Source organism: Podarcis vaucheri (assembly GCF_965113315.1).
Source record: "Podarcis vaucheri genome assembly, chromosome: 16".
Taxonomy (NCBI): Eukaryota; Metazoa; Chordata; class Lepidosauria; order Squamata; family Lacertidae; genus Podarcis; species Podarcis vaucheri.
The window spans coordinates 317,947-331,234 of record NC_138754.1 but is presented as its reverse complement, the minus strand read 5'-3'; the positions used below and the strand labels follow the sequence as shown (position 1 = coordinate 331,234).

Here is a 13,288-nt window from a genome sequence, read left to right as displayed (position 1 = left end):
CCACCAACCTGGATGGATTGAAAGGAGGATGGGACAAATTCATGGAGGAGGAAAGGGTCACTGAAGGATGCTCACGATGATGGCTATGCTCTTTCTGCACAGGCAGTGATGCTTCTGAATAATACCAGTTGCTGGAAACCGCAGGAGGGGTTTCTGCTTGCGGGTTTCCCTTTTGGTGCATTTGAGGGTCCACTATGAAAACTGGAAGCTGGACTAGATGGGCTATTGGTCTAACCCTGCCGGGCTCTTCTGATGTCAAGAGTTGAGTAGGACCCTGGCAGAGACACATGCCCGACTGGCATGTTCTCTCCCTCCTGCTCGATCATTTGGGAGCTTCAAAAGCTTTCTTCAGCCCAAACATCACTGACACCGGCACACTTAGGGATCCGCAGAGTTTGTGCATTTCACATAACAGACCTCAGCAACTCAGCATTTTGGCTAATCTACTTTATTTGCATATAAACACCCACGGAGCACTGCAACGTGGCTCCCTCTCTCTCTAGCATCAGACAGCAAAGAGAAAAAGAACAAAGGACAATAGTCCCACTTCACAGAACACAGTAAGACAAGCAACCTGTCTCCGTACTTCCCACTCTGTGGAGTCAAAACATACACCGTCATGTGATGGACAACAATCCCATGACTGCAATCATGGAGCAGAAATTCTAACGATTCACATGTTCTTAAGTTTGCCGTCATGGAACAGAATCAAACCTCCCCCCGCTTGGTTCTTCTGTGGTCCATGCATTTATCCCACTGAGGCTCCCTTTTCAGACTTTCCCAATTTTTGCTGATGTCTTGTTTAGTGTTGAGTGTGAATTGTTGCCTCAATATTCCTGGGCCCGCAGGGGCCCTCAAAAATTCTCTGAAACGGCAAAAATGCCAAGCGCCAGGAAGACTGACGGCCGCTGCGCAGGCCCCCGGGGGTTGGCTGGAAGAATTCATCACAGCAGAGCTTAGATCTTGCCCGGTTCACACAGATGAAGTCCTGACCTTTCTGGCTCTTTGCCCATCAAGGGAGCGGCAACAGGTCCGCCTCGCTCTGAGCGTGTGGAACAGAAAGCATTGATTGCAGTTCATCTATAAAATGCAAGGGCGGGGGAAGAAAATTGATCCCTTTTGCACTGGAAGATGAACCTGCCTAATCTGCACTTTCCCAAACAATATGGGAACTGAAAATGCACTGAATCATAGAGTCAGAAGGGACCCCAAGGGGCATCTAGTCCAACCCTCTGAAATGCAGGAACCACAGCTCAGAACGCCTGGCAGATGGCCATCTGACTTATGCCTTCAAATGTCCACCACCTTCGGATGTAGTCTGTTCCACTGTCAAACAGCTTTTAGTGTCAGAAAATTCCCAGATGGGTGGGGTATAAATAATAAAATTATTACTATCATTATTCCTAATGTTTAGATGGAATCTTGTTTCTTGTAATTTGAAAGAATTTGCACTTCCCCAAATTTTGAAGTATAGTTCTCCAGGCAAGCAATGTCTATATTAATAAACAGATTAGGGCAAATTGTGGATTTAAAATTCATCCATATTAGTGAAAATAACATACAAAAGAATGTATTGCCTTCAGGAAAATTGCTTCGCAAAAAATGTGTCTATTAGGCAAAATTGTACATGTTCCTATTAGGAGCAATTTGCACTCAGACATCGGTGACTTTTCATGGGGACTATAATTTAGAAAGGAAAACGATCTGAGTCACCCTATTGAGGAAGACGAGGGGGCTGCTGCTCAGTTTGCTGTCCCAGCAGCCAGCAAACTTCAAGGTCACTCTTCTCATCTCCCTTACATTTTTTAAATCTGGGCTTGGATGAGACATCTCCTCCGACAGAGGGGGCTCTGCTTGGCCTCTGTGAGAAGATGCTGCACTGGGAGGGGGGGTGTCCTTTGGCCGGGTCAAGTAACGGGTCTTGTGCCCTCAAGTCTTTTCACTTTGCACCAGTCCTGAGCAGGGGTTGTAAATGCAGTATTGATGGGCACAGGCTGCCACCTCGTGGCTAAATGGCACATTGTGCAACAAATCCTATCCAGTACGTAACAGAGAACATGGATCCCCAAAAAGGGACCCTTCCCAATTTGGGAATACAGTAGTGCCTCGCAAGACGAAATTAATTCGTTCCGTGAGTTTTTTCGTCTTGCGGTTTTTTTCGTTTTGCGAAGCACGGTGTTGGAAAAGTTTTGGGAAAGCTTCAAAAATCACCAAAGTCTTCAAAAACCTCAAAAAAAGGCTACCACACCGCGTGCTATGAGTTGCTCCTCGAAGTCAAGTCGCAACTGTATTAACGGTGTTAAGAAAAAGGAAACAAACTTGCAAGACATTTTCATTTTCCGTCTTGCAAAGCAAGCCCATAGGGAAAATCGTTTTGCGAAGCAGCTCAAAAAACCAAAAACCCTTTCGTTTTGCGAGTTTTCCGTCTTGCGAGTTTTCCGTCTTGCGAGGCACCACTGTAATAGAATAATAGAGTTGTAGAGTTAGGAGGGAGCCCTGCCAGCTGCAAGCCAGGAATTACAACTGAAGAATCCCTGGCAGACATTCAAGCTCTGCTTCGCTACGTCCAATAGGGGAAAGTCAGAGGACGATGATGCTTTTATTTGTACCCCACTCTGGTGAAGGGGAGGGGCTTGATGATGATGGAGAGATGCCTTGTTTTTCTGAAATTAATATGTAACTTCTCATCTACTGAATCTGAGACTTTGAGAAATTTGTCTCCTTAAAGTGATTAAAATATTGTAGATATTTGTTAGCATGTAACTGAGCTGTGTTGCAAAAGCCATGTGCAGAAGGGATCCTAGGGCATTACCTGTAGTTACAATGAAAGAGATTTGGTGTTTGTGGACACGTGTGTGTGTGTGTGTGTGACCACACATTGTTGTTTAGTTGTTTAGTGGTGTCCGCCTCTTCGTGACCCCCTGGACCAGAGCAGGCCAGGCCCTCCTGTCTTCCACTGCCTCCCGCAGTTTGGTCAAACTCATGCTGGTCGCTTTGAGAACACTGTCCCACCATCTCGTCCTCCGTCGTCCCCTTCTCCTTGTGCCCTCCATCTTTCCCAACATCAGGGTCTTTTCCAGGGAGTCTTCTCTTCTCATGAGGTGGCCAAAGCATTGGAGCCTCAGCTTCAGGATCTGTCCTTCCAGTGAGCACTCAGGGCTGATTTCCTTCAGAATGGAGAGGTTGGATCTTCTTGCAGTCCATGGGACTCCTCAAGAGTCTCCTCCAGCACCAGAATTCAAAAGCATCCCTTCTCTGGCGATCAGCCTTCTTGATGGTGTGACCACGCATATCCCGGGGCATTTATAATGGCATTTCATCCCCCCCCATAGCACCCTCCACAGCGCTCTCGCCCTCCATGAATCTGTCCCCTTTCAAGCCATCCAGACTCTTGTGGCAGGGAGTTCCCCAGTTTAACGATGCGCCTCCATGAATAGGAACTGTCCATTGTCTTTTACAGCGATGTTTTTGGAACGTTGTGAAGCGCCTTGAAGACTGACAACATTGGGCAACAGGAAGCGGCAACTCCACGGCCGCGTTTCCCAAGCTTGGCCCTCCAGCTGCTGTTGGACTACAACTCCCATCATCCCTCGCTAGAAGGACCAGCGGCCAGGGATGATGGGAACTGTAGTCAAAAAACCCGCAGCCGGCGACCCCGCCACGTGCAGCGCCAGCCTGCCTCCCCCTCGCGGCCAAATGGTACGACCCACGCGCTGGTTTGTGGGCGCGTCGTCATGGCAACTCCTGTCGTTCGCCCGCAGGTTTGGGCGGGGCGAGCATCCAACCAATGGGGATTCGGTGCCTTGCGCCTGCGCAGAAGCGACTGGCTAGGCCTATGAGGTGGGCGCATGCGCTCTTTGCTTTGCCAGCAACTCGGCCCCGTTCGGCTGCCCGCCTTCCTTGAGGGAGAAGCGCCCCGAGAGAGACGGGAAGTCTCGCGAGAGGAGGAGGAGGAGGGGAGAGGGAGGAAAGAAAGGAGCGTGGCGCGGGACCGGAAGTGGGAATGCCCCGCCCCTTGGCGGGCCTTTCCGGTTCCGGGTGAGCGGCCGCGGAGCCCCGGCGGCAGGTGAGGCGGGCCAGGCGGGCCGGACGGGGCCTCGGCGGAGGGTCCGGCGGGCCGGGAGGGAGGCGGGCGCCGGGCCTGCGGGCATCTCCGCTCCGGAGCCCCCGGGACGGGAGTCCCGCTTCTCCCCGCCTCGGAAGTCTGCCCCCCTTTGGACCCGCCGGCCTTAGACGAGGAAGCGGGGCGGGGGGTTGCGCTGGATGACCTTTGGGGGCCCCTTCCCCCCCGCCGGGCGGGCCTCCTTGGCGCACGTGGCCCCGAGGGCGGGGTGGGGGGGCTGCCTTTCCTTCCCCCCTCCCTGCCGAGGAGCCTGGTGAGCTCAGCCCATGTCACAAACCCGCCTCTCCAGCCCCGCCAGGCCAATCCCGGGGGCGCAGTGGGGCTGAGCCGGGTAGGTGGGGGGGAAGGGGGCGGGCAGGACGGCGTCTCCTTGCTTCCACAGCAGGACCCCCCCTTGGCCAGGCCGCCCCCGGGGAGGCGGGGAGGGGAGGGGCTCTGCCCCGGGACCCCAGCCATCCTGCTGCCTCCTGCCATCTGCCTGGAACCCGGAAGGGACCCCCAAAGGTCATCAAGTACCATCTCCTGCAGCCCAAGAGTGTTGCCCAGTGGATTTGGGAATACGTTTTGTCTCCAGTTGCTGCCTGGCCACTTAGGTTGCTGCAGTTGTGGGAGGCGGAGCCTTCACAGTGGGCGCCAGGCTGGGGGAGGCTGGCACAGGGGGGCATTACACTTCCTGGGTGGGTGGGTGATGGAGGCCACCTTCACAAGAACAGGAACCAGGGAGGCTGCCTTATATCAAGCCAGAGCAGCTGATTATTTTGCTTCACTGACGGGCAGCAGGGGCTCTCCAGGGTTGCAGGCAGGAGTCCTTTTTTCCCAGCCCTACCTGGAGATGAACCGCAGATACTCTGCATCTGAAGCAGGTGCTCTGCCCACTGAGCAGATAAAATGAGAACAGCTAAAAACATTGGGGGAGAGTCATTAAAAAACAATTAAACGTTAAAAGAAGTGGCTCTGGACTGAGTTAACTAGGATCCCTGAGTAGCTCTGCAGTTTGATTTCCAGTCACCTCAGGAGCAAACATCCTGAACATAAGTCAGCGTGGCTGAGAACTTTGTGAATCCTCCCCCCAAATGCTGGAAATTGACCCTTTCCCTCCCCTCCTCTCTCCCCAGCCTTGTTAGCATGTGGACATGTCCAGCATCGCGCCCCTTGCGGCCTCTCTAGAGCAGCGCCCGCTTGCTGGCCTCTCCTCCTCCTGGTCCCGGTTCATCCATGGAGGAGGGCACCATGTCGAATCTCATTCTCAACCTGGACACGTCCCTCCCTGCAAAGCCCAAGAAGGCCTCTGAGGGGAACCAGAAGCACCAGCGGTTCATCAAGCGCCGGCAGTTCCTGGAGCGGAAAGGCTTCCTGAAGCAGAAGCAGCTCCCAGGGCAAGCCCCGCTGCCCCGTCGGGATGCCTCTCAGAAGCACGGCGGGGCAGACTGCGAGCGGGACAGGAAGAGGCCGAAAGTGGACAGGAAGGGGGCGTCTGCCGGGCAGGACAGGAAGCCTCTGCGGGAGGACAGCTCGGCCCGCAGGACCAAGACATTCCCCAAGGAGAAGGCCGCCCGCGGGGCTAAGGACTCTGGGTCCCAGGGAGGCAATGCCTCTGGGGGTGCCACGGCCTCGAGCAAAGCAGGGAGCGCTGCGGGGGGCGGTTCCTCCGCGAGGCACAACGGGGCGCAGGTCAATGGGGCCGCGGGCGAGATCCGGAGGGTGGCCCTGCTGAGTGAGTTTGAGAGCGGGCTGTCGCCGCTGCTGCTGCCGCCCAAGCCCAGCAAGGTGGTGGCCATTGACTGTGAGATGGTGGGCACGGGCCCCGGTGGGCGCGTCAGTGACCTGGCGCGCTGCAGCGTGGTCAGCTACCATGGCGACGTGATGTACGACAAGTACGTGCGGCCGCTCAGCCCCATCACCAACTACCGGACGCGCTGGAGTGGCATTCAGAGGCACCACATGAAGAACGCCGTCCCCTTCAAGGTGGCCCAGAAGGAGGTGAGTGAGGGGGGAGATCTGGCAGCCTCTCAAGGGGAGCTTTTGGGGACCCCCCTGCCCCACACAAGGTTTTCCATGTTTTCATTAAAACCAAGGCAGTCTGCATTTTTATTCTGGCATCTGGTTGAGGATGGTGGACTAGAGGGGCCCTCTGTGGCCTGATCCAGCAGCTCTTCCTCTCTTCCTGTGGAACCTCCAGGTCCAGAGGCAGTCTATCTGGATTCCTAGGTTCTATGGGGTATTTGGCCACAGTGACAACAGAATGCTAGACTAAGAAAGGAGTCCTTTGGCCTCATCCAGCTGCAGGGCTCTTCTTTTATATCCTCTTATGGGTGAAGTAAGGGACGCGGGTGGTGCTGTGGGTTAAACCACTGAGCCTAGGACTCGCTGATCAGAAGGTCAGCGGTTCAGATCCCCTCAATGGGGTGGGCTCCTGTTGCTCTGTCCCAGCTCCTGGCAACCTAGCAGTCCAAAAGCACGTCAAAATGCAAGTAAATAAATAGGTACCACTCTGGCGGGAAGGTAAACGGCATTTCCGTGCGCTGCTCTGGTTTGCCAGAAACAGCTTAAGTCATGCTGGCCACCAGCTCCTTCAGCCAATAAAGTGAGATGAGTGCTACAACCCCAGAGTTGGCCACGACTGGACCTAATGATCAGGGGTCCCTTTAGCTTTATGGGTGAAGTGGGTCAGACTGCAGCTACGATGTCTTTGTGGGTCTGCATCCTGCTGTGCTTGACTGGATACAGCAGGCTTCCTCAACCTCGGCCCTCCAGATGTTTTTGGCCAACAACTCCCATGACCCCTAGCTAGCAGGACCAGTGGTCAGGGATGATGGGAATTGTAGTCTCAAAACATCTGGAGGGCCGAGTTTGAGGAAGCCTGGGCTACTGGTTGAGTCTTGAGCTATTGAGCGCTGACTGATGACATCGCTTCCCCTCCCTGCCTTTCAGATCCTCAAGGTCCTCTCTGGGAAGATCGTTGTGGGCCACGCCATCCACAACGACTTCAAAGCCCTCAAGTATTTCCACCCCAAGTCGCTGACCAGGGACACCTCGAAGAACCCTCTGCTCAACCGCAAGGCCGGCTTCCCGGAGAACGAGCAGGCCTCCCTGAAGCGCCTCACCAAGCAGCTCCTCCACAGGGACATCCAGGTAACCCCCCCCTGCCTTGTCCGCCTGCTCTCCCCCTTCCATCTGGCTCAGTGTTGCCCACACTGGCTGGCAGCCAGCTCTTTGGAGAAAGGCCCAGTGACAGTGTCTTGGCAGATTTCCTTTTCAAGAGTCTCTCCTCTTGGCTGGCTGTAGTTGTTATTATTTATTAAATGCATTGCTTGATTTTTCTTGCTGAAGTTAATTCAGCCGACACAAGATAATATCACCAAGGCAAATATCAGTAAACAAACCCTAAACATCCATAAAAATGCCAAAAGTAGTTTCTTTCCCAAATAGGTTTTATCATAAGCAATAGCAAATGCAATAAATAAAGATTTGACTTGAGATATATCAAGTCACTTGATGGAGGAGTTTAACAAACTGAAGGACATTGTCCTCTTTTTATGCTCCTCCTGATGGAAACATGCAGATGGGGACAGATACACCCCTGCTTTAAGTCGTTTACATACTCTCTTCTCTTGTACAGTATATTATTTACTACAAAGCTCAATGACTAAGCTCTTTAGCAACTAAATGTCAGATTACTGGAACGAGGTCTGAGCACTGAACCACTGGCATATCACAAGTGGACTCTTTGTTACTGTGTTTGCAGCTGCTCAAGATACAATCTGTTGGGGGGGGGACTACTTTTGCCATTTTTATGAATGGACGTTTAGTGTTTGTTTACAGATATTTGCCTTGGTGGTCTTATCTTGTGTCGATTGCAGTAGTCATTGTATCACCGCCCTGTTCATTGTTTTAAAGGCAATTCAAAGCAGCGTGCAACCAAGTAAACAAGCAAAAACCCACGTAGATCCATTTTTTTAAAAAAACAACTCATTAAAATAATGGATTAAAACAGATTTTAAAACACCCCACCCACCCTAAAAGGCCGAAGCCTGAGGACAAAGGCTGGTTAAAAAGGAAAGCTTTCGCCAGGCACTTAAAAGATACAGTACTGTATATAATGAAGGTGCCAAGTGAGCCTCCCTGGGGAGAGCATGAACTGGGAGATACCACAGAAAAGGCCCTGCTCCAGACATTGAGGAGGCTCTCAAAGAAGGGCCTCAGGTGACAATTGCAGGGTCCAGGTCAGTTCATATGCATCATAAAGCACTCACCATTGCTTTCTTGAGCCTGGAGAGAAAATGGTTGCTCTGGTCAGACCTCACCTGGAGTACTGTGTCCAGTTCTGGGCACCACAATTCAAGAAGGACACTGACAAACTGGAACGTGTCCAGAGGAGGGCAACCAAAATGGTCAAAGGCCTGGAAACGATGCCTTATGAGGAACGGCTAAGGGAGCTGGGCATGTGTAGCCTGGAGAAGAGGAGGTTAAGGGGTGATATGATAGCCATGTTCAAATATATAAAAGGATGTCACATAGAGGAGGGAGAAAGGTTGTTTTCTGCTGCTCCAGAGAAGCGGACACGGAGCAATGGATCCAAACTACAAGAAAGAAGATTCCACCTAAACATTAGGAAGAACTTCCTGACAGTAAGAGCTGTTCAACAGTGGAATTTGCTGCCAAGGAGTGTGGTGGAGTCTCCTACTTTGGAGGTCTTTAAGCAGAGGCTTGACAACCATATGTCAGGAGTGCTCTGATGGTGTTTCCTGCTTGGCAGGGGGTTGGACTCGATGGCCCTTGTGGTCTCTTCCAACTCTATGATTCTATGAAATGACCAGGAGGAGCTTTTCCAAATCTGTTATTCGTGCAGTTTTTAGACCCCCCCCCCGACACAGCAGGAGCAGGAGTAGCCCCTGTGGCTCCCTCCAGGTGGCTGCCACACTACAGTTCCCATCACCCCTGCCCATTGGGCCGTGGTGGTACCAGGGCTGATGGGAGATGGAGTCTGGCAGCTTCTTGAGGGCCACTGAGGAGCAGAGTCCCCTGGCCTTGGAGGAGACCCTGGGTTTGGTTTAACATTGCACTCAGAGCGGCTCACAGTAGCAGCAGAAAAGAACAGCAGATACTGCAATTGCTGTAAGCTCAAAACACAGGAGCATATAAATAAAGCAGGCAACCAGAGTAAATCTTTTGAAACAATGCAATTCCATAAATTTATAGCGAGCTGCAGGGTAAAGGTAAAGGGACCCCTGACCATTAGGTCCAGTCGTGGCCGACTCTGGGGTTGTGGCGCTCATCTCGCTTTACTGGCTGAGGGAGCCGGCGTACAGCTTCCGGGTCACGTGGCCAGCATGACTAAGCCGCTTCTGGCGAACCAGAGCAGCACACGGAAGCGCCGTTTACCTTCCCAGCGGAGCGGTACTTATTTATCTACTTGCACTTTGACGTGCTTTCAACCTGCTAGGTTGGCAGGAGCAGGGACCGAGCAACGGGAGCTCACCCCGTCGCGGGGATTCAAACCACCGACCTTCTGATCAGCAAGTCCTAGGCTCAGTGGTTTAACCCACAGCGCCACCCGCGTCCCTATTCTGCAGTATAAAAGGGACCGTTTAATCTTGTCCCCAAAGAGCAGAAGTTCCCTTGAGTGACTCCATAGCCAAGCTGCTGTGCGCCTCTCTTTATCTGGACGCCCTTTCCTAGTATCATAGAATTGTAGAGTTGGAAGGGACCCACAGGGATCATCTAGCCCAACCCCCTGTAATGCAAGCATCCCTGACCAGGGGGCCACCCAGCTTCTGTTTTGAGACCTCCAAGGAAGGAGAGCCCACCCCCTTCCTTCCGAGTAGGCTCTTACCCTCAGAAACTCTTTTTCTGTAACTTGAATCCCTCGGTTTGGGTCCTGCCCTCTGTCTTCCATGGGGCGGCCCTTGAGGTATTTGAAGATGGCTTTGTGGGGGGGGAGGGGGTGTCCTCTCACTTTGTGAGGGGTCAGAGAGACGTGACCCCTGCCCTCATCTTGCTCCTTCCTTCCTTCTTTCCTTACCCCCCCCCCAGGTGGGGAACAAAGGCCACTCCTCAGTGGAAGACGCCCGGGCCACCATGGAACTGTACAAGGTGGTGGAGGACGAGTGGGAGAGGCAACTGGCCACCTCTCCTCAGGACTGACCCCCAACTCCAGTCGCCACCAAGCCTTGGAACCCGGAGCCGCCGGGGGAAGCCGGCACTCCCCTCCCTGCCCCCCGAGCCGTTTGGAGGAGGGTGTTGAGGGGTCGATGGGGCGGAGGGAGAGGAGGGCCGGCAGAGCGAAGGAACTGACTGGGGGCGGGGGGGGGGAAGGAGGCAAGTGTGCCCATTACATCGCTTCCATCTGACGGCAGCCTTGGTGTGTTCCTCCCCTTCCTCTCTGTGACGGTGCTCAGCCTCCTTCCCTCTCGGCTTGAAGCTCAGAGGGAGGGGGGCCAACTCACCCTCCCCGGCAGGGGGGCTTTCAACATGGTGCTATCCACTTCCCAGGCCCCGGTGGCTGGGGGGGGTCGTGTGCTGTTGGAGTTGAGCGCCAACCAGGCCAAGGTGCCCATCCAGTTGCCTCGACCGGTGGATCTTTGGTGACCCCCTCCCCGCCTCTGTGGTGGCACAGGGAGACTGGCTTCCTGCCCCCACTCTCCTAACAGGGCAGGGGGGCACTCAGTTCCCTAGCTGGACTCCTGTGGGTCTTCTCTCTCCCTTGCCAGGTGATGGGAGCCTCCCCCCATGCACTTGGTGGTCTTGAGCTCCCCTCTGCCGCCTCCTCCTCCTTGGCCTCACCCCTCCCTCTGGGGTCAAGGAAGCCCCCCGCTTTTCAGCCAGGCAGGGTTGGCCCTGTGTGGACGGTGACCCCCTTGTGTTCTCGTTGGCGGGGGGATGTCTGTCTCTCCCTTCCTCTTCCCACTTTCTCCACATCCTTCATAATCTCTCATTGTTATCTGTTTTCTGCTCTCCGCCAGCAGGTCCCCAGGTGGATTAGAGCAATGAAAAACACAAAACAGTTTGCAATCCCAGGAACACCCCCCTGTCCCTCCCCACTTTGGCCCCCTAAACTTAGAAGACGAAAACCCCCGGAACATTGACGCAGGAGGAGGAGGTGCCTTCTGCCCTTATGGTCTCTTCCTGGTGGAGGTGTGGGGCCGGGAGAAGGAATACAGGGGCACTTATGGGTTACAGGCGCTCCAGGTTACAGACTCTGCTAGCCCAGAAATAATACCTCGGGTTAAGAACTTTGCTTCAGGATGAGAACAGAAATCGTGCAGCAGCGGCAGCAGGAGGCCCCATTAGCTGAAGTGGTACCTCAGGTTAAGAATGGACCTCCAGGACGAATTAAGTTCCTAACCCGAGGTACCACTGTATCTCTGTTCCCCTCGAGGGGAAGGGGGGCGTTGCGCACACCCACACCCCGCCTTATGGCGCCCAGAGCCTGGGAACCCCCCCCCCCGAGAGAGGGGAGGCCCCGTGGGTGTTGGCCCACAGTGCCCCCCGCGAAGCATCCCTTTCTCAGCTCAGCAGGCGTTGGGGTCCTGGCTGGGGCCAGAATGGGCAGGATCCTGCCCGGATGAGCCTTGCCTGGACTGCAGCTCCCATCAGCCGCAGCATCAGAGGCTTGTTCTGGCCCCAGAGCTGTAGCCCCCCAGGTTCTGAAGGGGGCCAGGTTGGCCAAGGGCTGATCTAGGGCACAGGGCTCTTTGCAAAGGGCAGGAGGGGGAGGCCCACCAGGCAGCCCCCCCCTTTTGGTTTGCAGGGGCTCCTCTTTCTCCCTCCCTTCCTCATAATACCTCCAGCTGCACAATCAGAATGAATGGAGCATTCCTGGAGCACAAAGTTCCCATCCTTGAAGAAACTACAACAGTAAACACTGGGCACATTTTCTAATTCTGATGCTGAAAATTCCCTGGAACACTGTGACCCCCCCCTTGCCCCCCTGCGTCCCCAAAGTGGCTCCATCGCTGTGTCTTGGCCAGTGAGTGTCTCATTCTCTGTCACTCTCTGTCTTTTCTCTCTGGTGCTGTTTCCCACCAAGTGACCATGAAGCAAGAAGGTGGTTTTTGTGTGTGTGAGTTTTGGGGTACTGTACAGACCTTGCTGTTAGTTGTGACGCAACGTGTGTTTGTGTGTGTGTCTTTCTGGGAAGAAGAGGGAGCCCCGAAGCACATTGCTTTTAATGAGATACCAACAGTCGCTCTGAAAGAAAAGGTCTTAAGGTTTGTTTTCCCATCTCTCCCCATTTGCTTTCCCCCACTGAGCCTTGGATAAAAAAAGACCAACTTTCCAGACGTCCTTCTCTCTTGCCTTTGGCGCAGCCTCTGTCCCTCCCGGGGTTTGGGTTTCTGTGCCCCTTCCTCCTGGGCTCTTGGGGGCTCCCCACAAAGGGGCGTTCGCAAGCTACCAAGTGGGCCTCCATGGAACTCCTAATTTATTTTAAACTTTATTGAACGTTTTAAAAACGGTTGCCAAACGTATTGTCTTTTCCCCGCGGAAATCTTTGATGCGGATCCTTTGCAGCAGTCTCAGAAAGACTCCTCAAGCAGTTTTAAAGCGAGCATCTTTTTAAAACAAAGACAAAAATGGAAGAATAATTTTTTTAAACCATCCGCACGGGAAACAGATTTCCTACCCAAAAGCCCACACACACTCTGCAAAAAAAAGAAACTTACTTTTTCCATTTGTGTTAATGCTGGTAATTATGAACGGGTGTGTCTTCTGTCTGTGCTTGGAATTGTTTTGTCTTTTTCTAAAAAAGTAAAATATTTCACTTACTGGCTTGAGACCTGTGTACTTGCGTAGGCGTGGCAGGGGGAAGGGGCCTGATCCGAAGAGCCGCTGTATCTGAAGAACATGAAAAGAGCTCTGCAGCTGGATCACGCCAAAGTCCACACGATGGACCCGAGTGCGAGAGCAGCGCTCTCCCTGCCTTTTCCAGCAACTGCCTCTGACATTGGAGGCAGAACATAACCCACCAAGGGGAGTAGCCTTTGATAGCCCCCTCCTCCATGAATTTGTCCAACCCTCTTCTAAAGTTGGGGGCCATCACTGCCTCCTGTGGCAGGGAGTTCCACAATTTGTGGGAAGAAGTCCTTTCTTTTCTCTGTCCTGAATCTTCACAAGGTTCAGTGTGATGAGAGAGGGAGGAAAACCTTTCTTCCTGCATTCTCCGTG

At 53.5% G+C, this 13,288-nt stretch overlaps 1 protein-coding gene and 1 long non-coding RNA gene across 4 annotated transcripts in view; one reads left to right on the top strand and one right to left on the bottom strand.

The window, feature by feature from the left end:
* The window catches only part of LOC309520733, a 274,646-nt gene that overhangs the window by 213,676 nt on the left and 47,682 nt on the right, over positions 1 to 13,288 (bottom strand). The window lies entirely within an intron of this gene.
* ISG20L2 (interferon stimulated exonuclease gene 20 like 2) lies at positions 3,943 to 12,888 on the top strand. Of its 3 annotated transcripts, none has more exons than XM_082202433.1 (4): positions 3,943 to 4,066; positions 5,239 to 6,103; positions 7,055 to 7,255; positions 10,157 to 12,888. In XM_082202433.1, exons 2-4 carry the CDS (start codon positions 5,339 to 5,341, stop codon positions 10,265 to 10,267), a joined length of 1,077 nt encoding a protein of 358 aa, XP_082058559.1. In that variant the 5' UTR covers positions 3,943 to 4,066; positions 5,239 to 5,338; the 3' UTR covers positions 10,268 to 12,888. The 3 variants fall into 3 exon arrangements, with proteins under 3 accessions (XP_082058559.1, XP_082058560.1, XP_082058561.1); XM_082202434.1 differs by lacking the exon at positions 3,943 to 4,066 and adding an exon at positions 4,367 to 4,454; XM_082202435.1 differs by lacking the exon at positions 3,943 to 4,066 and adding an exon at positions 4,597 to 4,627.